Here is a 27,404-nt window from a genome sequence, read left to right on the forward strand (position 1 = left end):
AGATTTTTGGTGTTTGGAAAAGATTATTTGGAGTTTCAGATTAATAACATACATAATTTCAAGGCACTTTTCCTTATTATTAACTATCATATTCGTATCTCAGTCTAATTAATACCTAAATTATCATACATTACAAATGCAAATACACTTCAATGTTACTGGTTTCTGCAAGTTTGAGAAAAATGAAGTATTTCAACAAAAATAATATTTCAAATATTCATGAAACAGGGAATCAAATTCAGCCACTTCTTCCAAACCAGCAGATAATATACTCACTCTACACAGAAAGTTATGAATATTATAACGCTTGGTCATTATACAGTGTGCATGCTTACATCTACACTGAAAATGCAGTGTGTTTCCCTGAAGCAGTAGTAGGCCAATGAATATGATTTTATCTTGTATATTTTATATGACAACATTTAACATATCAACATGTGGCATTTCAAAATCGTTTGTCTATGTTATCAAATGGAAGTATTTCAATATAAGAATTTAACACAGTATTACCATTCTTGAAGGCTTACATATTAAGGTAGTTCATATTTCTAAAACTACAGATTAACATCCTAAACTGCTGTTGCTTGTTTCAGTTAGAGACGAGAGGGAAAATTTGATACTCCTATAGATAAGAACAGATTGCTATGCTTTTTGCTTTCTGCACTTCTGTTTCTGGCAGTAGCAAATCAATATTACCAGGACTTCAATAAACAAACAGTATGCATTATAGCAGTTTCTGTTTTTTTTTTTTTTTTTTTTTTTTTTTTTTTTTTTTTTTTTTTAAGACTAAAAGAACATTTCTGTGAGCATATTTCAGATAATTGGTCAAATTCTCAAAAAGTATAATTTATACGGGATCTACCCATACTTTACAGTGGAAATCAAAGACCTACATGTCTTGGCACGAAGAAACAAAATATAGAAGATAACGTTTCTGTGTGAGCAACAGGAAGAAAGCAAAAAGGAGAGGGGGAGAATAAACCCCTCAAATCAGAGAATTTGATGTTTGGCAGGAAAGTTAAGATGACTTAACACATTAGACAGAGGTGCTAACAACGGCTGACTTTACTATAATTGGTCAGCAACTTCACAAAATGAAGGTTTTAGACAGAGTATAAAAACTGAGAAGTTTGATAAGGCAGTAAACCAGGTTGTAGACTCTGGTTAACATTCTCTGCTGATTTAAAAGTGGTAATCCCCCAGATAGGCATTGCCTCTGATGCAGGACTACCAAAGCACTTGAATTTAAATGTTTCCCTGTAAAATTTAAGCACTTGGTCAAGTGCATGAATCTCTATCAAGGGACTGCATACACCCTTTCAATACTGAGTACTATTCAGTTAGCCAAATGACTAAGTGAGATTACGTCTCTGCCAAAATTGGTTCTTAACCACTCAATTAAATCTCACATGCTTTAAGAGGCAAAAGGTGTTTAATCAGTTGTTACTTTTCTTCTAACAATGCAAGCATATGCAGTCTACTCTGATCTTTCTCAAGTCAGTAACAAGAACTTCTGCAATGCCGCTTCTAGTCCAGGAAAGGCAACAAGACAAACTTCCCATGCCCACACTGGATATATACTGGTGCAAAAAAATAAATAAAAAGCTTCAGGTAATAGAAAAGACAAAATAAGGTGAATGGGAATGAGAAAGACTGTCATTAGCTCCCCAAACCTGGACAGGTTTTGAAACCATGGAGCTTTACTTCTCAAATCTAAGTTATATAACCGAAAACTGAAGGCAAAATCCCACCAAGAAGCATAGTCTATCCTAAATGACTCCCTACTACTGAAAGGGAGCTGCTCCCCCTTTCCATCCACATCAACTTCATGTTCCTGTCAGAGTTGATGCTTCTGAGTGGCTCCAGAAGATTTCCGGCTCACTAAAAGCTCAGAAAGCTGACCCAGACAGAAATGTCTGATTTTTAGTCCATTCTGGTGAATTGATACAGCTCAGAAATGGGTCTTACAACCCAAAGCTGTTTCAAGACATAGAAGAAGAATGAACACGGCCTGGAGCAGGTATGAAAAGGGGTTAAGAGCTAGGATATAATTAAAGAAAGCAAGAGAAAAGGAAACACCTTCTGGCGTCAGGAAACCACTGGATCAACTCAACCACTCAAGAAACCTTACATATCCATTGTTCAGACATGCTTTTCTTAAGTAGTAAAAACACAAAATACGCATTTCAATTTTCATTAACTGAACAACTTAAATAACGGAAAATCTTAACAAGCAAGCAATATTCTTCTTCCTTCAAGCTCCTGACATAATTCAAATAATGCATCACACCTGGAAAGAGGCTTACTGGATTCATATATGGCCAACTACAACTCAGTAAACAATTCACATGCAGAACTGCCTCCCTTTGCATCAAATGAATTGTGTTATAATGGAATGAGTGCGATACGCGGAAGAATTGCTTACAATTGCACATACAAGAAAAAAAGATAGCTAAGTCTAAATTAAGATGTTAGCTATGAAGTTTCCAATAGGACCTTGACATGACTGTTGACCTACTCATGACATGATCACACCAGTAAGGATTTGGAATTCTATTAGTATTACCAGAGGAAAAAAGTCAAGGAGTCATCAGGAAAACAAATCTATATCTGCTACTCCATCAGCCAATTACTGTTGTTAAAGTGGAATTAGATGGGTATTGACAATGCGAAGGGGATAAGGATTAAGCAGATGTCTGAGTATACAGCTAGCATTGCTGTTCTGTTTTTTTTTGTTGTTGTTGTTGTTGTTGTTGTTGTTGTTTGTTTGTTTTTTTCCTGCTACAGAAAGCCTGAAAAAACTCAGATAGGAAGAAAATATGTACTATATAGAATATGGTACTATATCTCTGAGCATGTTCTGGAAGTACCAGTTATATACATTTCCTTCCATGAAATCGTAAAACCATGCCAAAACCTAAATACAGTATTGAAGAAAAGTACCACAGCAAGAGCACATGACATGACATTAACTTGACAACTCACTTCAGCCTCAATTATCTGAAAGCTGTGAAGAAATACAAGTAAGTTATGTTAGAGGTATTTTTCTTAGTTTTTAAGAACAATTTTAATGAAATAAACAAAGCCATAAAAATTTCTCAGTTAAATGTAGCAGTTCTCATGAAGTCAGAGGACTCTAGATATTGTGAAGTTACATTATAAATGTTTGGAAATCTTTTTTAATATTCCAAGTAATGTTGAAAAAGGGCAGAACTGGAATTCTTATTGGTTAATTATTGTGACTGAAATAACTATCAGGCTGCAACCAGATTTTATCACAGGCTACAATCATCACTCTTTAATTTATTTTTATACACAGACAAATTTGCAAAAATCGTGTTTCTGCATAGAACAACAACATGCTAAAACTTAGTAAAAAATTTCCTTCTGTGGTGAACATTCACCGTTATCCAACACTTTCAGAGTAATGGATATAAGTCAATCAATGCGAATGAAGCTTCTAGCAAAGTTGTGATGATGTACGAAATGTTTTAATTGTTTGTACTTCTTAACAAGGCCGTCAATACTACTGACAAATATGGCAAAACTACCAGACATTGTGTAAAATTCTCTTCTGAATTACAGTGATCTTTAATCTCCTCCATGCCATTATTTTTGAATAACAAAAATTTTTTTTTTCCAGCAAAAGTATTAAATTGCTACAGAATTACCCTGCTCTGAATTTTTATTTTATTTTTTTTTTAAACTCTATGATCAGTAGTACTGAACCACAAATTTGATTCCTACGCAAATCCAAGAAATACTTATCATACTCAAGGAGTTTACTAGCATCATAATATTCAATAAATAGTCCAATATACTATTTCTTATTTGGTCCAAATAAGCATCCAGCATGGCGGGTGACATAATATAATGTGAAAGGAAATTAAAAGGAATGTAATTGTTAAAATTCTACAAATTCCAAGTGAGGTACAAAAAAAAAAAAAAAAAAAAAAGTATGAAGATGTATGCATAATAATTATTTCACTTTATTTAATACTTATTAGTGCTGATTGAAATAAATGTGCTTCCTATACAGTCCAAATTCAAAGAATTAGTATACTATCATTTCTGTTACATGCTTCAACTGAATAAAACTAGCAAAGACCCAATTCTTATTCTGGGCTACCAGGAAGCACGTTTGCTTCCTCCTTGACCCATCATTCTTGAAACTCAAGGGACCTGCCCTTCTTGAAAATTTGCCAAGAAACTTCTTTTATCAGTACCTTAGGGAAATTTAACCTTAGACACTATTTAAACAGGAAAACACAACACTTTTAGAATACTCAGAGAAAAATTAAAGTAAGACTTAGAGGTCACTACAGCCATAGATCCAACCACATCACAAAAAAATCAGTACACCTTCTGAAGGTAAGCAAAGCTTTGCGTATAGTGAACTGAAATATAAATAACATTGTCAAAATAATTAAGGGTAACAGCAGATACTAATTGCTAAACATAACTGAACTTGTCAGCAAATCAATAAAATCACTGTTTCGGAAGCTTTTATTCTAGCTATCTCTACCTGTTTATAAGTGTTCTGGATACAGTAAACTGGAAAAACAAACAATAAAAACAAGCAGCTACACTTAGCTCCTTATGGCTTTACACCTGACATTTAACTGACTTTGAGATCTAATGAAGGAACAAACACTGATCAAATGTTGAAGCATTTATAAGGTCATTCCCACATGGGTTTCTCTCATGCTAATAACTGAGTTTATGTCATAGCCTTTCCTCTGGGAAGTTACTAAATCTACATTTGTCACCTCAACCTCACAACTTTTTTCAAGAAACTTTAGATATTTAATAATCACTTATTTCTGTCAAATTTAACTAGGAGTTTCTGAAGTTATTAGAATGAAGCAGGAAGGATGAAGAAAACTGATGACAGCTTACCTCATTTCCACAAAAAATGCTGTTAAGAACAACTAGAAAAAAAAATTGGCTTTCCATCCAGAGAATGGTATTGGATAAAACAACCTCCTCCTCCAACCAACAAAACAGACAGGGTGCACCAGAAGAAACAGAAGTACCAATAACATAGAGAGATGCTTTCACAAAAAAGGTTAAACACTTCTAGTTATGTATTTACATTCATTATTATTAGAAAGTCTAAGATATGATACCTGGAATTTCAAATTAATATAAGTTGGGGAGACAAGGGAAGGTGCTGATTTATTTTTTTTGTAACTTAAAATATCTACAGATATGAAGAAGCTCTGGGAATAAATAATTTTTCTTCTGTGTGTACAGAGCAGACACCACAGAAATCAACAGCATTCTTGGATGCTCCAGTGTTACGAGGCTCTGCCTCATAACTGCATATGCAGTTTCCAGAGTGATCATCACTTTCTTTTTCAGCTGGGAGCCCTCCACCCTGTATCCTTCATTACCAAAGACAATCTCTTGATGACTTGCTAGACTGTAAGCAACTGGAGGTTCAGCAATCAACAGAATAGGCTGAGCAGATATAAACAGATAGGGACAAAGAAATTTTAACAGAATAAGTTAGAAGATGACTCCCCAGTCCATCAACTACTATGTATTTGTTCACAGACTTCCTGAGAATAAATCAAACAATTTAACCTTCAGGTACAGAAGAACAGAAAAGGGAGGTAAGGGGAAAGTATTTGCAATGGTAACTCCTGTACATACATTCTAACAGCAAGTGACTATTGTACAACCAGCTAGCTGATGACAAGACATGGACAGAAAAGATAGCTTCATTATCATTTCCAAAAAACAGAGAGAAAACTAAAATTTTACTTGAGCATTTACAATATAATCGGTCATTTTGAGAACTCATTACCATTTTATTACTATTAAGCTTAAGATTTCTGAAGCACATTCTAAGGCTTTTTAGGTACTTGTTTAGAGTTCAGAACTCAGAAAATTTAAGCTGGGTCACATTTGAATAACTGCAGCTTTGTATGAATTCACAGTGCAACATCTTTTGTCATTTAAGGGCCATTCCAAGTATCTCAAACAGTGACTTCGCACAAAGGGCAAAAGAGCAAGAATACACATACAGGTAACATGCAGAAATATAAACTTAAACTAATCCACTAAATGTAACCTGCCTTGCCAGATCTTTAACTTATTGGAAAAGTTGCTCTACGTAATATTGACAAATAGATGTATCAATCAATACATTTGGAACAAGAGATATATTTTAATTTAAAAATGTTCAAACTGCAGCAGTAAATCTATGCACTTAGCACATACAAATCAGAGGGGTTTTCTTCTTGGGTATTTTTGACAAGATAAAACAGTTTGCAACACTCAGGTGCAAGTAACATGCAAGAAAAATAAACCTTTTGAAAAAAATGTACTAGCTAAAAATAGAAAAACATTGAAATGAACTCCATTAGGTAACGGCAAACTAATAGTAAATAAAGTCAAAAAAGCACAGTATAGAAAAATGATCAGAATTCTCTAAGTTTGTCTGTTTTTGCAGTCTGCTCCACTTTATTCCTATTGTCACGTAGACCCAGGCAATTTTCAGTACAATGAATGTCAGAAGGAGAAAAGCAGATAAAACAGCTCTAAAAGTCTCAAATGTAAAGACTCCCCACTTGTTTTTTATGGTATAATACTGCCCCCATACATTCTCCCTTGGCTACTTCAAAACTACCTTGCTAGCTTTTCTTGTCTCACAGTCTTGGATGTATTAACTTTAATAAACTTTCAGTAAAAGTTCATAAATTTAAAATCCACAATCTCAATTCCACATTTTAACATTGGCACAAAAACACAGCTAATGTATGCCACATAGAGATTTTTTTTTTTTTTTTAAACTTACTATGGGGTAAATAAGACCAGTCTCTTTTTGTCAGTAAAATACACTCTTAGCAACCTTTTATTTTTGAATTTGTTATGAAATCATTAAGAAAAGGGATGGTGGTGGGGAGATTCTATTAACTATGTATATAAAGAGCAATTATTCAAGAATTAGCAGGTGAGCTGGAACAGTCTCAAAAGAATCTGAAGTTTAAGAAATACTAATTAATATATTCCATAATAGCTATTTTTTGTGGTTCTAATTTTTCATTCTTTAGTACTGAAGAGCAATTGTGATAGAGGGATATAATCCACTCTTAAGAAAAAAAATAATATATTTCAATGACATTTTCAGTATTAAATTTATAAAGTTATAATTGCTTATCTTAGAAATAATCATGTCACCTTCATTACATACCAATTTTATAGACTAAAATTCTTCTTGGCAGCACTACTGCTCTTCTTTGTGTTTGCCCTGTTTGCTATACCCTAGCATATAATCAAAGGTTCTGCTGTTTCCGCAGATGAATTCATCAAGTTCATAGTGATTTGAAATTCTACTACAACTTTGATCATAACAAATTAGTGCTAATAAGGCCAACTGTTCATTCACCATGATGCTATGCTAAATTTGCGACGAATGGTAAAAGACATTATTATTTTAAAGAGAACATTTGAACTGAGAGACAGTACTAAATAACTCAAACTGGGATACAGTAGATTCTTATAAAGAAAAAACATTCCTCGCCTCTCTTCCTCTCCATTTCCTGTAAGCAGTGAGCAGTAAAATATTCATTTCTAATAGCTAACCTGTATCTGAAGCTACAATCCAAACACGAAGTCAGAAACTGCTTCTGAGAGACTACTGTGGATAATAAATCACAAAGATGTTTTAAAAATCACCTCCAAACTCAACTGGAACATGGAAACCCCGAAGTGTACTAGTATTGTTACCAACCTGTAGTATTTTCACAGTTTCTCAGCTTGCTGTACCTGCTTAGAGAGCTGACCAGCTAACAAAGGCTATTTAATACATCATTCTTATTTATTACCTTTAAGAGAGAACATTTACCATAATCTTGTCACTAAAACTGAAAACAGTGCAACCGTGTGTTTCACATGATATTTACAGTCAGCTCATTGAAAAGCCACAAATCAAGGGTTCAGTCTTAGTTGAAGTATGACTGGACAGGGTGGGTACATTGGGGGATTTGGCTTTGGGGTAGGGAGCACTGTATGTTTGTTTTTTTTTTATTATTTTATTTTTTTTATTTTTAAAGTTCAGCCAGCCTATCAATAAGCCAGGAGTTTCATACTAAGAGAAAATGCTGTATTTTTTTTTTTTCAGGGGTTCAGGAAACATATGGAAATATACCACATGGCTTTCCTGTTTCCTCCTGAACCTGCCTGTTCAGTGACACTAAGCTCAACGCAGGACTGAAGCAAGAGAGAATGGAATTGCTGGCTTATTTTCTGTCTGAAAGCAGAAAAAGTAAGCAACACATTTTAGCTCATCCTTGGGCAACAGAAAACCCTTAATATTCTTACCAATTATTTTAAGCTTAATGCCCTGGGGTCACGTAACACGTGGCTCCATGCAGTGGGGTACACGATGCAAGATCGGCTGTGGACAGAGGCTGCTTCCAGCGAGCTGGTACCTTATGCAAGGCCTCTCTGAACACTTAACCCTGCTAACATGCAGATGTTAAGATGACTGCTAAGGCACCCTACACAGATTTTTCTGCAGTTTCTGGTCTAAATCATAGAGCTGCTCAATTGGCTGAGCCTGGCACTTTAGACTGAATGCTAGGGATGAGAAGCCACAGCATCCTGTTAGAAATGGCACCGCAGTACAAAGCATCAGGCTCAGAAAAAAACCCTCAAACATTAAGATTAGACATGGCTATTTTATACTGCTTTGCAAGATAAATACTTCATGACATTACTAGTTCCTAGTAAATATAAATAATATTTAATAAAATACTTAAGCATAAATACTTTGCATTTGTTTTTGGTAACACAATACAATCTGAATAATACATTGGCAAGAACAACCTTTTATTTTCACCATACCTCCATTTTAAAATTACTTTATTTAATAAATATGCATCTTTCTGCCACATGCTCTACATCAAAGATCTTTCCTTGCTTCTTCTTTTAAGCCCATGCACTATAAACCCTATTCTGCGTCACCGATTTTAAATTTCATCTATAAAAGTCATTTTACATATACTACAAATAACAATACATGCCTCAGTTTGAATATTAAAGCTATAATTCAATTTCAAGGTTCTTCTGACAGTATTCCAGTATTGCTTTTTTTTCCTCCCAAGATGAATCTCTTTTTAGTAAATTCACAAACTACCAGAAATCAATAGCTTAAAAGCAGATGTATTGCATAAAAAAATAATCATTAGCGTTTATTGCTATCCATTCAACTAGTACTGAGGATTCAGTCCTACAGTACTAAAGAAATCAACATAAATAGCTATATGTTCATAATCCATACCCTTCCCCCCATTTTAGGGCTTGATGGGTATTCTTGCACACGTATCAAATGGAAGGGAAGGCATTGCTAGTCGTCAGAGAGATAGGAAAACACACACACAGGAACACAGACTTACAGAGTCTAAACTCTACATAAGCCCCTGTTCAGATTTTGGTAACTCTTTTTCAGTATCATAGAATCACAGAGGTTGAAAAAGACCTCCAAGATCATCTGGTCCAACCATCACCCTACCACCACTATCACCCACTAAACCATGTCCCTAAGCATCACGTCCAACCTTTCCTTGAAGGAAAAGGAAAGGGATGGTGATGCTACCACCTCCCTGGGCAACCCCTTCCTATGCCTGACTGCTCTTTCTGAGCAGAAATGTCTCCTCATTTCCAACCTGAACCTCCCCTGGTGCAACTTGAGGCCATTCCCTCTAGTCCTATCACTAGCTAACTGAGAAGAGGCTCCCCACACCTTCCTTTCAGGCAGTTGCAGAGAGCAATGAGGTCTCCCCTGAGCCTCCTCTTCTCCAGACTAAACCACCCCAGTTCCCTCAGCTGCTCCTCACAGGACTTGTGTTCCAAGCCCTTCGCCACCTTCGTAGCCCTTCTCTGGACATGCTCCAGGGCCTCGATGTCCTTCTTGTAGTGAGGGGCCCAAAGCTGAACACAGCACTTGAGGTTCAGCCTCACCAGAGCAGAGTACAGGGGGACGATCACCTCCCTGCTCCTGCTGGCTGCACCATTCCTGACACAACCAGGATGCCATAGGCCTTCTTGGCCATCTGGGCACACTGCCGGCCCATGTTGAGGCAAGCATCAATTAGCACCTCCAGATCCTTTTCCTCTGCACAGCTTTCCAGCTACTCTGCCTCAAGCCTGTAGCACTGCATGGGGTCATTGTGGCTGAAGTGCAGGACCCTGAACTTAGCCATTTTGAACCTCATCTCATTGGCCTCTGCCCATCAATCCATCCTGTCCAGGTCCCTCTGCAGGGCTTTTCTACCCTCTGGCAGATCGACACTTCCCCCCAGCTTGGTGTCATGCAAACTTACTGGGGGTGCACTTAATTCCCTCATCCAAATCATCAATAAAGATATTAAAGAGGATGGGCCCCAACACTGACCCTTGGAGAACACCACTCATGACCGGTTGCCAGCTGGATTTCACTCCGTTCACCAGGTCATTCATCAGGAACTGATTCACTGGTCCATTTATCAGGAACAAGAAATGAAAATTTGTTAATCGGCAATAAACATTCTCTGACCTGAAACTGGTTTTTGGCTTGCAACATACCCATTAGCAGGAAAGCCATCAGCCTTAAAAAACAAATGTGCAAGTTTACACTGGGACTGTAGTACTTAGTAAATATAAATGGATACTTAATACCGTATTTATGCTTTATGCTGAGAACTTTCTTCCTGTAAAGACAGTTTACTATTGCACTATTTGTTCCACACAAAGTCAGTATTCTACTTGTGCTTTCACGATATGATTTTTTAGCATGGTTTCTGAGAAACCTGTATAACTCTCTGCAACTTTTCATCTCCCTGCCACTCCCTCACTAGCTTTCATGCTTATTAGCAAATTTCAACTGGCTCAACAAGGAGAGATGTCTTGAAAATAAGTTTCCATTTGTGACAGCAAGTGGGCAGAGATGCCCAAACTAGTACCTGCTCTCCAGGGAGACATCAGCTTCAACTCAGCCAGTTCCTGGAGTTTGGAAGCATTCACACCATACACCGCTTCTTTCAAAATTAACTCTTAGCAGTTGTGAGAATTGTATGTACATATGCAGGTTTAAAGGACATATGAAAAAGGAAATGTGGGTAACATTGGGAACAGGGAAGAGAGTGAAGTCAGAAAAGTCAAGGGGGAGTGAAAGTTACTGCAGCTAAGGGATTTTGCAAAGAGGCAGTAGGAAGAAATCCTTTAGAAAGTAAAGTTCATTGTAATGGTCAAAATGGATAATATTTACTAACTGCATGTTATACACAGTCGACCTGCATACAGGCATTTTGTTAGATCTTCAGCAGACTCATTTTCTATAGGTTAAGTGAAATCTAAAAATATGCAGTCAGGCTGTCAAGTCTTCTGAAAGTCTTAGAAGCAGCACCCATTCTTCGATCCCAGAAAACCAAATTAGTGTTCCCCAAATTCAACAAAAATGTATGTGGAATTTAGAGACATCTAAACCAAGGAAAGCACACCAATTGATTAATATTGGAACAGTAAATCACTTGGCAAGAGAAAGATCCACACAGACCATGAACAGGTATAATTCAAAGTTCTTGGTTCAATTTGCTCGCTTAGAAGAAGGTTAAACAAATTGAAACAAAGCATACAGCAAATTGTTGTGAAGAATCCTGTTGAGATTGTCCCAGTCTCAGCCTTCAACAACCTACCATCCTGCTGCATGTGACAAAACCTCAGAGTAACACATTTCAAAAGAAAACTGTCTAAACTCATTTGTTTGACAGCTCTCAAATCAGCCTTTGCCCCTGGGTAGGTAAGGCCCTGCCAAATGCCTAAGAGTTTCTTGACCAGGTGTAATTAGCACTATGAGAATTAATGCAGAATCCAGTTCTGGATTATTGCTGCTTTTGTTGGAGAAGGCTTCAGGTACCTGGGATTTGGAAGCTTTCCCCAAACTGTTCTTCAGAGACACATTCTTAAGCAAAAAGATGCTGTAGCTCAAAGAAATAACAATAAGCAATCCTGTTTTGTCAGGCTATGCATCTGGATGATACTACCAACACTGTACATATGGATCAAATAGAGAGATGTATAGAAAACATAAAGGCTCCTAAACTTAAAGAAACAAACCTAGGTGAAAACTGACTTCCTCAGATGCTCAGACTTAAAAGACGTATAAAGGAAAACACACAAAGCTTTCAAAAAGTCTGCTCAGAAAGAATTTGTGCCAGGCATTTTGCCAAAGAATAGATCATTAATGGTTTCAACAATCTCCCCTTGGAGAGGGGGCTGCCAAGACAAATCCTCTTAGTTATACTAGAAAGGTTAAGTGAGGTCAAAAAGTCCCACCTCTCCCCAGCTGTGTGCACTTCACCAGTTTGATAATTTTGATAAAGAAATAAATGACTGCTTTCGGTGTTTAATTAGTCTGACGCCAGTCGAGTTTCTAGTAACTGGTATTATACTTGGGTTTGTGTCTGCTTTGATTAGCTCTCTTAACAGCCGACCAGCTCAGTCACCCTACTGGAATAATCTATTTTGTGCAAGTCAAGGCCGTTTGAGACCTCTGGGCTCTGCGTATGCTGACAGCACGGCTGGCCACTTTCAGCTCCTCCAGCGAGACAGAATAAAATTAAGGGGACACCAGATGTACCTGAATCTCCAGGCAGTTTTCTGTCTCCCTTTAGGTTAAGGTAGACAAGAGAGCCTGTTTATCTTCTTTGAAGGCGTAAGAAATAATTGCACTTAGTAACACTCTTTGAAAGCCACAGACAGCACAGTGTACAATACGTCAAGGATATTATTTACCTTCCAGAGGAAACTGTCTAAACATCCACCTGTTCCCTAAACATTTCTATGCACAGGAGGCAAAATTAATCTCCTTTCAAGAATAATACTTCTACAGTTGATCATCATGGCAACAAAGGAATAATTGAAAATTCAGTGGAATCATAACATTTACTATCCTATCAAAACACTATGAGCCCTGAGAGATATTGATTCAAACATGTTCTTCATAGTGCAGCATGCTCATTTCAATTATTTGAGACTAAAATTTCTTTGCATTACTAGCTTAACAGAATGACTATAGAAACATGTCCAAAAGAAACCTAGAATTTTTGAACATATTAAAAAGCATACAACAACATGAATAGGAAGGTTGCCATCCTCTTTTAAAGAGCCATTAAAAATTAGTACATTGATAGTTTGCAGTAATCTTGGATAATTTTGCTGCTGTTTTAGTGAAAGATGTCTACAAAATAAAAACATTTTTTATTCTTAGCATTGCTATATGGTAAACTAGAAGATTACAGATATAATGGATGCAATCAAATACAACACAGTAGCTTCATGTCTATTAACCTAGTTGAAAGAACAATAAATGATTATGGACCTACTCTGCAAGGTCCCACAGCGTCTCGATACATTACTACAATTAAAGCAGGTAGTCAAATTGGAACTTCCCATATTCATGAGACATTCTGGGTCTACTTACTGTACTTTACTGTACTACTGTACTTTAGGCCTGATTGACAGCTGACCACATCACCTGTACCAGTAGCTCCCCTCAAATAACTCATGCAGAGTGAGCCCAGAGGAAGGCCTTAAGGATTATTGGAGGACTGGAGCACCTCTCCTATGAAGACAGGCTGAGAGAGTTGGGATTGTTCAGCCAAAACAAGAGAAAGCTCCAAGACCTTATAGCAACCTTCCAGTAACTAAAGGGGCCCTACAGGAAAGATAAGGAGGAACTCTTCATCAGGAAGTGTAGCGATAGGATGAAGGGTGATGGTTTTAAACTAAAAGAGGGTTGATTTACATCAGACAATAGAAAGAAGTTATTTATTGTGAGGGTGACGAGGCCCTGGAACAGGTTGCTCCCAAGTTATGTGTACCTTATCCTTGGAAGTGTTCATGGCCAGGTTGGATGGGGCTTTGGGCAGCCTGATCTAGAGGGAGGTTTCTATGCCCACGGCAAGGGAGTTTGAATTAGATAATGTTTAATCTCTTTCAACCCAAAGCCCTGTGCACAAATCTTAGTCACCAGAAAAAAAGCAAAATAAGTTTCCAAACGGACTGTTTATTGGAAAGCAACTCCTCAGTCCATAACATCTAAAGGAAAAAGACCATGCAATATCTGGATAACTACTGGAATTTGCTACTAATGGGTTATATTGGCCACTTAATGTTTTATCATTTTGTGTTGCTTTAATGTACGTGAATTTCAACATGTTTTTTGGGGGGTAGTAATCTTGTTCACAAGCTCCTCATTTTGAAGAAAACACATTTGAGAAGTTATGAGAACCATCTTCGATCCAAAATATGCATTTTCTTTAAAAAAAATCAAAATAAATATTGGGAAACAGTAAGGTCTGAGGAAGACAACAAAATTCTGAAAAACTGAAAGAATTTATATGAAGTTGAAGTTATGATAGTGTTTTTCTAGTACTACAATTGTTAGATCTCAGTTCATTTGCAGTTCTGTATCAATTTACTTCATTAAATATTCATTATACCAGCCATGATTACTGAAGCTTTGTTAGTTTCGTTCCTCTTATTGCTTCTTCCAAGCACATGGCAAAAACAGTTACTCGTTCTATATACATACTGTCAAGCTTCTGCTTTCAAAGGTAATTTCTTTCTGGATCTTTCCAGTTATTAGTACTAGTTAGTACTAGTTAGGTGATTTCCACTGTCCCAGGACAGTGACAAATATGTATTTAAAGCAAGTAAAACAGACATCATATTTATAACAGTTTGACAAAGGGCAAAACCAAACACACATAATACACATATTATCTCTGTTAGGCTCTCCCTCTAATTCTATGGTAGCTTACTCTGCCTTCAGCACACAGGCTGTACTCTCTACAACAGAGTATCTACCTCAGAGTAAGAGTCCTAGGGAGACTCTAGACAGATTTAGATAACTGCTGGAACCTCACCCTTCCCAGAATCATGAATTGATTTTGAGTATTTATGTAACACACTATTATAATGGGAAATAGAATAACTGGTGAGTACTGATTTTGACATTTTAAAGAGGTATTATCTATGCAACTTACTCATGAAGAGTTTTCTACATAGGTGCATTATGGCATATATATACTTTTGTAAATACTCTGTGTACGTGTATTAGATTTGTATTTGTACACAGTGTAATTAAGGCCTAACAAACAGAATGGAATGTCCACAGAAAAATAACAAAACTTTGAGAGACATGAACATATTGACACTATTTTTAGATGAAAAGGTAAGACCTGTAATTAAAGCCTGATCTTTGCCTAAGAAAACATCTGTTTTCTTCACTGTGTAATTAGTAAAATTAATGAATTCCAATCCATCCACACAAATGATTTTTTTTTTAAGCCTCTGGAATCAATCACTTCAAAACCCAAGATGCTTTCAGCTATACAAATTTACCAGTAAGTGATACTGTAGATCAAGTTCAAATTATGGATGTCATTTTTTCATAGTCATATTTGAAACATTTCCTAACCCTCTCCCTCTGTTCTGCCAACACTGACATTTATATTACAAACAAAACAGATTTGTGCATTAAGAAATTTGATGCGTCTACATACTACATCAAGCTTCTCATACATAATTCTTGACAGAAAAGTGACTAAAAGATCACATTACTTAACTGGATCAGAACAGGAAATATGCTTATTGGTAGATTTTAAAAAAATTAAGGCTATCATTCTCTGACACATTTTATTATATACAGAGCAGGAAACTGCTGAACAGTGAACACAATTTCACAATGCAGATTAGTAGATCAATCATTAGTGAAAGTGGTGAAAAAGTTTTCTGTTAAAGTATTTTCTTCTTTAAAAACCCACAACAAAAACGTTATTTTAAGAACGTGAAAAGGCAGATTATCATGCTTTAAGAGGTCAGTACTGGATAATTAGATAAACTATATATAGTGCTTTAGTTATTTACAGTCTTGCTGCTATAAAGAGACAACAGAGGCTTCTGTCATACTCTGGTCATAGCTGGATTTTAATTCAAAGAGGCAATTCTGATTTTCTGCATTAAAAGTCTTCAGCTAAAACCTACATATCTGTTCATTTGCTGTAATTTTTTCAATCTTCCTCTTTGAATCAGGGAGATACGCAGGAGAAAGCCAGTGAACAATCTCGTAAGTACTTGTTTTATGAATCTGGCCCTCAGTCAAGAAGTTGCAGTGGAAAGTCTTTTAATCACCTTCTGATCAGAATTTACTGGATTGTATGTAAGTTCAAGGGTATTAAAATGTGCAAAGGAGACCATGAAAAAATGGCTAGGTTATAGATTTTAACTTCTTAACTAGAAAATTGACTCAAAATAGATTTTCTAATTTACAATGAATCAAAAGAAAAAACATTAGACCATAGCAAAAGTGGCACAAATGTATCAAAAAGCAAATGAATAAACATTTGAAAAGATTTATTATAAGAAATTGTAATAAATTTTGGAAAGATGAATCGATTTTAGTTAAAAGGTATAACTGACAATTTATTGGGCGGGAAGATGCATTATTTTCCAATTGTTATCCACCTACAGTAAAACTGATTTGTGTCCTATTGTATTTTATGGAAAAGGAGAGAGCAACTTTCAGTGATTTAGATTAAATGTATTAATCATAACCAGGCACTGTGAACTATATATCTACTATTAAAGAAGATTTTTGACATCTAATTCTGTAGCAATATTTTGGCTCTGTACCACTCTTCCTAAATCCAATTCCTGCTACAGTTGGCAGATTTCTCCCTTTTAATTTTATGGGGCTTAAAGTAGCATTTAACCACCCAAGCGGTAAATAATGCAGGATTAGAAATATTTAGTGTTTTGTTTCCCTTTGAAGAGTACTAATCCATCAACCTCCAAATATTTTAAAAACATTTTCCACATTCTAGTAATGTTAATACAAAATTCAGTAAAACACCCTATGCAAATGAAGCTAAATTTGATTTCCTACAACAGAAATCACATTAAAGCTTAAAGAAAATATGCATATACGTCACTGATATAAGGGAATTAATTTAATAAAGATATCAGTTTGTATACAAAGAAAGCGTTAATAAACCCTTTACAATTTTAAAGTATTATTTGAGAAGTGCCTATTACATAGTTTAATTCACATTCTGGCAAAATATAGTAAAGTATTCTGTTCTCCTGAACATAGGATAACAATATATTTTAAAACATTTATGCCCAACTTAACACTGAAATGCTAGCTTTTCAGAAAAATTAGTTTTTATGCAGTCATTTTTTTATCTTTTACTTAGGGGCTACGTTTTAGTGCACAGGAAAGCTGCCTTATTGTAACTTTCACAGGCAATGCTCTTAAAGTTATTCTAGGTACTGTAAATTGTCTTAAATTGCCTTAGACCTACGTCAATGATTAGATCCCAGATTTAAAAAGAAAAAAAGACAGGAGTATGACAAGAAAATCTCAATCACCATACACATCTTTTCTTTTACAAAAAGTGTACTAGCATAGAACAAACAAGCAAAAAGGTTTCTCTCCAATTTGACTCTGTTCTATAGAGAATTAAAAAAAAAAATCAAATTACTGTAGCTATTTGTTTAGGTCTTTGTGTACTAGATCTTTTACAGTTAAGCAATGCAACAGGAGGAGGTCAAGGGATGAAGAAAAATCGGACATGTTTTTTCTTAATGCTCTTGAAGTTGATTTTATGAGTGTTTTAAAAATACTTATCTAAAACAAGACAGTTGCAACAGTTTGGTCATCAGTTGGAAATAAAAAATGCCTAAATAGATAATTTTCAGTTCTTAGAACTGAGGATAAGTTTCTTCCTTAACCTTTAAAACTACTATCTGCACGCGTGTTAAGTCAACGCTGAGAAACAACAGAAAATGGAAGTTATTTTCATAATTAGGCATACAGGTTTTAAAAACACCTGACAAATGAGGGACAGTTAATACACAGAAAAGGACATATGAACAACTAAAATCATATGATCAGAAGCAAGTTAAAGTTTGCAATTTTCTGAATCAAAGTGCAAGGGGCTGAGTAAAACTTTTTTTGAGCAGTTATCAGAACTGTTGCACTGAAAGGGCTTACGTGGTTAGTTATGAGGGTCTACAAAGGACTCTCACTTCACTTGGAAACAAACAAACAAAAAAAAACAAACCCAACAAATACTGTGTCCTAAGTGAAGGGACAGTTACTAAAAGGCAAGGACCGGTAATTGCTTGAAAGGCTCCAATTCATTTGGATGTGTTGGTGTCAGCAAACCTTTTTTATTGTCCTGTTGATATACCTGTCATCTTGTTTTTGTTTTATATATGTACATATATTAAATGTTGTCCTGTCTAATATATCACATGTAATTCAGTAATAGAGCAAATGGTTTAAGTACATACAAAACAGAAAGACCATTATGCTTTTGAAAAGATCATATCAGTACTATGTATAGGCTTTTCCATTGAAAAATATCAGGAGACCACTAAATGCAGGCATTTCATATTTTCCTGTAACTCACCTCAAAACCTGAAGCATTATTAATTGACTGATTACCTTCATGGAATGGCCCTTCCACTCCAGGATTGCTTATAACCATTCATATAAAATTGGCATCGCAGTCTGATATCGAATAAACGTATTTAAGTAAGTATTAATTTCTGCAACTCATTCTATTTGAGGATTTCAGAAAAACATCCTAAACAAATCACACCACTCTGTGAAGAAAAGGATCTGTTCTGTCTTCAGTTACAAGTTTCCTTGCTGTAAATACTACATGACACTTACTGAAAATACCACAAGATATCAATTATCAGCAGTCAGTCCTGAAATATTCAGGGAACCTTCTTCCCTCCTCAAAACCATGCTCAGATACTTATGTTTGATTTTTTTCTTTTTTTTTATTTCAAGTAGTAGTTGTGCATGGTTTGATGATACCAAGGTGCTTATAGTTTTTAATTAGACAATTATAAGTGACACAAAAAACTCTGCAGGTTAAAAAAAACACACATAGGTTGAAAGACAGACTATTAAACCACTCAGATTTAATAAAGGGTAGATGGAATTCAAAGTACTTTGCATCACTGACAACTATAGTGACAAAACTGATCTTCTAATTCTGGTACACTACCTTGAATGATCACACAATATTTAACTCTGCCTTGAGTGCAGTACCACTTCGAGGAAAACTAACCTCCTATGAAATGTGGTACAGACACAATTACCATTCTTTTGATGGGTAATTATACAAAGCAATTACTGAAGTCACTAAGGAAGCACTTACTCTTCCATCAGGCGCTCACCATGGCAGGTAGAACAAATTATATCAAGCTTGTGTCAGTATATGTGAAAGCTTTAGCAAAAATGCACTTAAATTAATTTGTGGAAAAAATAATCTCTTGATATGTGAAATACATGGCAGGTGTAAGAACAGTAAGCACTTCTACAACACACATTAGATACATGAAGTTAAGAACATTGTAGATATGTTGACATCATCCCCAATGTTTACACTCCATTTTTGAAACCTACATTGGTTATAATGGAGCTTTGAAATCTGACAGCAGCTTTTTTCTTTTTGCTTTCTTAAAAAACAAAGCTATTTCAACATGATCAAGTTCTGAAGTTTAGAAGACTGCTATTTGACTCATTCCTCAGGAACACTGTAGCATTTTAGCCAACAGTGACTGAACACTGCAAGAATGAAAGGTGGGGTCTAACCTGCCATTACAGCAGCACCTCCTCTGCTAACAGCCTCAATTTCACCTCCATCTGAAAACTCCTATCTGCAGGGACCACATGAATGCAAGAAGCTACCAGCTACACAAGAAAGTTTGTACTTCCTTCCTATGTCATGAAACTAAGATACTGAGTTAACTAAAGTGAAAATTAAAAGAGTATGCCTTATTCACTATATTTTTCGTAAGTAGATATGAATTGAAAACAATTACAAAACAAGCACAAATCATAACATTAAAAAAAAAATAAAAGGAAAAGTGGAACAAGAAATGTTTCAATGAAGAGTTAGAAATATTTTTGGTGACAAGCAACGTGACAAAAAGCCATTATAAAAAAAAAAAATAAATAAGCAAAGGCTCCTACTCACTTAAACGCTAATTCCTTCACAGCTTTAGCAGCATAAAGTTTCTAATGTCCTGATCTTGACTGAGAGAGGCTGGAATCCAACATAAGTTTATCTTTGTCACCAGACTGTTTTGATATCCTGCTAGATAAGATAGTACCTAGTATCATCCATATCATCACCTAGTATCAAACTCTGTAGAAGAGTGTGAGTGAAGTAGAGACTATTGCTCCAAATGACAGAAGGTGTTATGTGAAGAAAATAAATGAAGTCTCACAGTTAAATTATTTTATTCACTTAACTGAAACTGTTTTTTTTTTTTTTTATCTGACCACATGTCACACATTCAGTGTGAAAGAATTGCCCATAAAACCAAATCAAATTTAAACTTGAAAAAATTTAAACTTGGTGTTTTTCCCAAGAGTTGCAGCAGAGCATTCATAAAGAGGTTTCTGACTGACCCTGTAAAAACAATGCTCAACTTGCTCTTTAAGGAAACATTCCTTTAGATCTGTAACAAGGTTACCCTTCTGGTATCACTTCACTGAATTTCCAAAATACTTCGACAAGAAAAAAATGCCCAAACACATTTGGCTTCTTCTTCAGTTAGAAAAAAAGACAAACTTAGAAATTGATTTTCTTATTTTGAGAGCAGTTAAGAAAAAAACATGAGCTCTCTCTAGTTCTCTTTCTCTCTCTTTTCTCTCTTTTTTTTTTTTTTTTTTAATAGAAAGGAAAGCTCTTATATTGGAACTTTTGAAAAAAGTCACAGCATTTGACAGACATATCCCGGACACTAGATCTTTGATCTTTGGATAACAGGTGTCTAGAACGTAGGTTTCATTCCTTGCACGCTTTTTGAATAATTACATACATATTTACTACATATAGTCAAGCTTAGTACTATAAGTACAACCGTGCTAAGAATAAATAAAATAAAATCCTACAAATACAAGATTTAAAATAGGTTTTCTTTAATACCATGAATATCAAAACCCATGACACAGACAAAAGTAATGGATGGAAAAATAGGCAGAGCTAAGAGGAAAACATCATTGTTACTGGTCATGCTTTTTGCACTTTAACCCAGTGAAATCACTTCCCGGGTATTAGCCCAGATGGAGAATCAAGGATGGAAAAGAAAGCATGTAAGAGACCTTAGACAGAACTGTACAACATCTCTCCCTATCCTGGGCAAGGAACTGTATTTAGAACTAGGTCATATGCAACTGCAGAATTCAACCAAACACAACTGAATTTCATGCAATCAATGTTAAAATAAAAGTTTGCTAAATACTGGTATGATTTGAAAGTACTGGTATCATGTTTCTGAGTAGAATTACAAAATTTCTACTAGAAAAATGACACAGGCAGGCACAAGCATGATCAAAACCACAGCCACAAGTTTTTCTATTTCTTTTCCAAGAATGTTCTGTTACAAATGATGCTATCACAAAGCAAAGCAACAGACATGAAACACCAGCCATTATAATTGTATGCCAAAATACATGCCCTACAAAGTATTTAATTTATGGATTCCACAAAAAAGACACCTTTCTTCAGTAAGTAGATTGAACAATGCAAAGGATAATCATCACAAGTGTTTTTATCTTCATTTTCTTGCTCTGCTTTTCCTACCTTCTTTATGACAACTCATTCCACCTGCACTTTAGATTACGCAAGGATTTCCACAGTATTTGCATTGCATTTGCACGCTTGGTTTTTACTTCTCTCATTTGACCAGTGTTGTACAATTATTAAAAAAAAAAAAAAAGTGTTTTGACTCAAAGGCAATAAACTGATGATAGAAAGGTCCAAGAGTTTAAGTTATACAACTAGTCAATGAAATGCAGAAAGAGCATCTGGACAAACTACATATCAGATACGGCTACTTCAAGTTAAAGTTCACTGACTGGTCAGCAAAGAGCATCATTTTTCCCCTTGCTTTCAGTTCCCATTGCTTCTACAATTTGGGGTGAAAAAATGACTTAAAGCTGGTAGTTTCCTTAGTATATAGCAAGTAAAAAATCATACCCTTAGGCCGATGTTTCTCTTACACTAAGACACCTGAGCAATTTTTCCTAGAGGCTGAGGATCAAGGTGTTATCATAGCTATGCATTTTGCATTCCCTCAACCAGTAATCTCGTCAAGGCTTCACTAGCTGCTACAGTCATGAACCTTCAACTAAATCTTTCCAAAAAAGTTTTAGACACACACGGACTGTTTGCAAAGAGCTATGTATATGCTCACATTTCCTGGATACAAATAACACTTTCTTAGACTGAATAGAGTATATTAAATATGTGATATATGTGCTTTAGGAAATCATCTTGGCAGGAAATTCCATTTTCTATTGTGTCTCCCTTAAAAGTCTGTGTATAAGCAGTGATACAGACATCAGACTCCTTACTGTTAAAAATGAAAGAAATAAGTCACACCACAACTCTGTTCAATGAGTTGAGTCTACAGTGTTCTTTTCTCAGGATATTAATCTTTCTAAAAGCATTCTTGCTCGCCTTCACTGTTACCATCTAAGAGCAGTAATTACTTCTTGTTCTGTGTTATCAGATGTCACAGGTATTAAATGACTTTCTGTTGCTGAAGTATCTAAAAAAGAATTTCTTTAAGAAGCAATCACTGACATAAGTAGATGAGCTCTGGCCTATACAGCTATGGTTGCAAAGACCATGGTTGCAGCAAATGTGCCCACAAACGTCATTACGAAGGTCAGAAAACTCTGTATCTGAAAAGCCAACTGCACATCCATTCTATATTTGCACTCCTGCCTAAACATAGTGGTTTAGGTGCGTTCACACGTCAACTTTGTTTCACAACGCTATGTAAAAGATATATTTAATAACTGGAGGCAACTGAATTATCAGTCTTCAGTAGATCAGCTTGCATATTTGTTACAAAGGGAAATATGATACTATCTCTATATATGAGAGATCATGACTGGAAGACAAAATGGGCTCCTAAAGACAATCCAGAAAGTTCAGCAGAAAATAAATATTAGGGGTTTTTTATTATATATACACATTCACAGTATATCTTCATCAACTGAAACTTAATCACCTTTTTACAATTTAGAGGAAAAGGCCTTTTTAGGGTAGTTAAGCCATGTATCATCAATACCATGAAGCTAACCTATCAGTTATAATAGCTCCTATAAAATACCAGAGTGAAATTGCAATAAGCCTAGAAAATGGGCTACAAATCCCAGATATGCTCAAGCAAGCACTGAACCAAAAATAAAAATAGGTAGATAGGAAACCAAGAACTAGATAGCATTCATCTAATTCACGACCACTAACAGCAAAGATCACAGGCCAAGGTTTTAAGGCACCTTATTCAGCTCCAAATGGCAATTACTGGACAGAGGGTTCAATTATAAAAACTATCCCTCTTCAAAATGAGGGAAATTTCTAACAGTTCATTTTTATTCCCTGCACATACAATAGTTCTTACATTTCTCAGAAGCACCTTATTTTGTTCAAATGAAAACATGGAAACATTTAATATTATTAAATAGAGAACATCGATGCCACAGTATTTATCACTGTGTAATAAATATATCCCAGCATAAAAGAGTTTTCCACAAGTCTTCCTTGTTTTCCCAATACTATTCTGATAAGAAAGGAACAAACTGTACTACAACGAATATCTGTTAACACTGTAAATTAAGCTATCAACTCTCTCCTCATGCCCTCCCCTCCAAAGAAAAAAAAAATCTTAAAAACTCATTAGAATCTTACTTTAGAGAAAAGCTATGGGAAAATGCGATGACTTGGATTATATATAAATTCAAAGACAGATGGATTTTTTCCTTCACTTATAAGTATTACTCCTAGAGCTAAAGACACAAAGAAAATAACTCTTGTGTATTCATAGCCTTAGAACAGTCTCAGTCCAAAGGAATTTGTGATGTCTGTTACAGGTGTATCACTAAATGGCTTTATGTTTTTTGTATATGCCCTCTCCCTTAGTCGACCAACAACATTTGTCAAACAAAAGAAAATAAGGGAACATTTTGAAAGCAGACCTTGGAAGGGAAAGAACGAAAAATAAAAGTCAGTATTATAACACATACCCATCCTAGAATACTTTCAGTATTAGATAAACTTGAAATAACTTTGGTTTGATTTTCTTTTCAAGATGGGAGAAACATTTTGATACCCACATGGTATATACTGAAAATTTTGTTAATTAAAAGAAAACCAAAGACGCTTTCTCTTCATGAAGTGCACAATAAGTACTGAGGAACAATCACAGACTATTTCTATCATTCAAGTACTCAGAAATATTCCATAGCAGCAGTGACACTGTAGTCTTACCTTTCTATTACGTATGAATAACAATATTAAACAGGCATGAGGAATATTCCTTTATAAACAAAAAAGCAACAATAGCTCATACAAGATTATAATAATGAAAGAACCTACCAATGCATTTTGGTTTCCTGAAGCCTTTTTAATGTTTCTTGCTGGCATTCCATGAAGATGACTAAATCTACTCTGGAAACCTACAAATTAGAAGGAAGGATTGATTAAAGAATATTTCCTATACACCATACAACCAAGAAATTTTATCATTACATATCTATCTATTAATCTCACTTCAGTTAAACAAAAATATCTTCATAAAAAAAAAATCCCACAGAGACAAAGAACACAGAATGGAAAATATGTGAGAAAAGCTAAGCTGTCATGAAAATGAAGTCTCTCTATAGATACCAACTTGGTTCTATGCACAACTGGCTACCTAAGCAGAACATACCAAACTACAGTAGGAAAATGATTTTGCATCACTTACAAATGTATTAGTACCAGAATGCATGTTCACCACATTTAATCCTTAGACCAAGATCAAAGAAAAAATCGCAAGCATCCAGAAAATAAGTCTCACAAGAATTTAATGCATTCAGTGTGCAGAGAAATAATTTAAAGTTGATTTGACCATTGCTTACATAAAAGAATGTGAAAGGTGATCCTTGTGCAAGAGGCACAAAAAAATTCTGTGGCAACAAGCTGAGGTCTGACAACTTCAGTCTTGAAACAAGAGTGGATACCTAGCTGTAAAAGCAATCAAATGCTGAAACAACTTACCATTGGACACACTGGATCCACGGTTGTTTAAAATGCTTTTAAGTAAATACTGAATAATTTTCTAAGTAACAACCCCAATCCGTGCTCTAAATGAACCCTTACCTCTTCTCTACAAGCAATAAAGCCTGACCATTAAAGCAAAGCAGATGACCACACTAGTTTTTCAAGCTTCTGAATCTATGAATTTATATAGTCTGTTCCTGGCTTCCATGATGTTTAGAACTCTAAAGATTCGCTTTAAATAATGTTTAATTATTTTCAATGCAAACATCAAGACAATAAAATAGGCTATAAAAATAAGCCAAGTATTACACCTTCTGACTTTTCTAATCATTGACAGTTTCTGACTATTTCTGCCTAATGATATCTCAAAAATGAAAATTCAAGAAAAACTGGTAATTCCAAGATCTTGTCAACATTCAGCAGATTCTGGTAACCCACAGACACCTTTCTACTGTACTCAAGTGATTCCACTGTTTGCATATGATTGATTGTTACTTACCTCTCCTTCCTGAATGGGACATAAGGGGGAAAGTACCCGTTAAGATACTTTCAAAGACTGGATCAGGCAATTCTCTCTCCAGTTCTGTAGAGTCTTCTTGTTCCCACCACGGAATGACCCCCGTAATTCCACATGCTCCACCAGATTCGTTTTCATGAAACCAATCACTCTGCTCATCATCACCTGTGTGAGGACAGTACCCCCCAGTTCCCCCAAAGAGGGAGGAGTAGAGAAGATAAAAATCAGATGTTACCATCAATAAACACTGACAAGACAATTATTTCTTTTGTTTTATATCTGTACAACAATTACTTGTATATAGCAGTTCTATTTGGAAAACGTTTCTCAATAATATGACAAGTGTTGCCATCAATGAAAACATAAAATGTAATGTTTTAAAACCAATCTACAATAGTGAAAAAACAATAATGAACTAGTTAATTCTTTGGCAATAACTGCAGGGAAATCCATTTAAGTTACTGCACTTTACATATTAACAAAAAACAAGTCTTATTTTCCAGCAGGGAATTAAAAGGTATAAAACTGTGAAACTAGTTCTTTGCAGTTGATAATGGTATATAATTAGCTTAATTTCATGATTTGTATGGCTAGTAAGAGGGGAAAACAATCATGAACAGATGTGACTAAATGAAGTTAATCTGATTAAGTTCATTTAGAAATAAGTTTTGAAAAAGTTCATTTTAAATGAAAACTGACAGTATCACGTGATTGAGAATTACACTGCATTATACTACAAAGTTGGTCACTTTACTAACATTTATAGATGTAGTATTTAAATACATGGCAAAGGCGAAAGACAAGACTGAAAATCTGATCTTGAACATATTTCATGTTTCATATAAAAAACCACCAGCAATTAAAATAAATTGCTATGTTTGTTTTTAAAACACGTTCTTTTAAACAAAACAGGTAATCAATAGAATATCTGAAAGTAGCCTCATGAGACTTGGCAAGTGTCCTTTCTTACACTCAAAAATTAGATTTCAAAGGGTGTGCTCTGTATTTTAACTATTCTTCAAAGTACCAAATCATGACTCGCTATTTCTGCACATAAACCATTTGTTTTTCAGTTTTTAATTATGCAGGACTAAGCAAGAGAGAAATTTAGACAAGAACAAAAAGCATTTGGGCAAAATTTCATTGCCACTCCATCCCAAAGTGACAAAACACAAATAACAAGAACCCAATCCAAAATCTGAGGGAAAAAAAAATAATCAGCACACTTCCTCCAAATAAGTTGTGGCATGGAAAAGAATACTTTTCCAAGCACAAGAAACAATACATGCAAGTATTTGTCAGGACAAGCACTTCAAGAAACGTAGATTAATTAAGTCACATTTTACCTGCCACATTTCAATTACCAAAAAAAGGATCTTTTCATCTTTAATTATAATACTAACAGCAAAATTATCAGAAGCTAGAGAACAGGAACTTTTAGATGAAGGATGAGACAGGGGTGGAAAGAGATTCATAGGTCCAAACAGCACGTTAAGCATGTTGGCATTTCAGGCACAATTCAGATTATTCACTGTATTTATTTTACTCCCCAGTTATAGCTATGACATTTCACAAAGGCATTCACCATTAATTCTATCCTTGTTTCATTAGTCAGGCATGGTTTCTTTGGAGGATGTCAGTGTGCTGAGTGGCAGGGGAAAAAAAATCACACCATTTAGTTAATTCCAAACCACAGATCAATTTAAGTTTGAACTCCTTTGTTTAGATTTTTTAAATGTTTGGGTAAA

At 35.3% G+C, this 27,404-nt stretch overlaps 1 protein-coding gene across 3 annotated transcripts in view; it reads right to left on the minus strand.

The window, feature by feature from the left end:
- GPATCH2 (G-patch domain containing 2) overlaps nt 1-27,404 on the minus strand; it is a 116,117-nt gene that overhangs the window by 71,417 nt on the left and 17,296 nt on the right. For all 3 annotated transcript variants that reach the window (XM_068676014.1, XM_068676015.1, XM_068676016.1), the window contains exons 4-5: nt 25,639-25,821; nt 24,474-24,553 (exon numbers count right to left, since the gene is read on the minus strand). In XM_068676014.1, coding sequence (XP_068532115.1) covers nt 24,474-24,553; nt 25,639-25,821 — 263 coding nt within the window. The remainder of the gene's footprint in view (nt 1-24,473; nt 24,554-25,638; nt 25,822-27,404) is intronic.

Source organism: Anas acuta, chromosome 3 (genome assembly GCF_963932015.1).
Source record: "Anas acuta chromosome 3, bAnaAcu1.1, whole genome shotgun sequence".
Classification (NCBI taxonomy): Eukaryota; Metazoa; Chordata; class Aves; order Anseriformes; family Anatidae; genus Anas; species Anas acuta.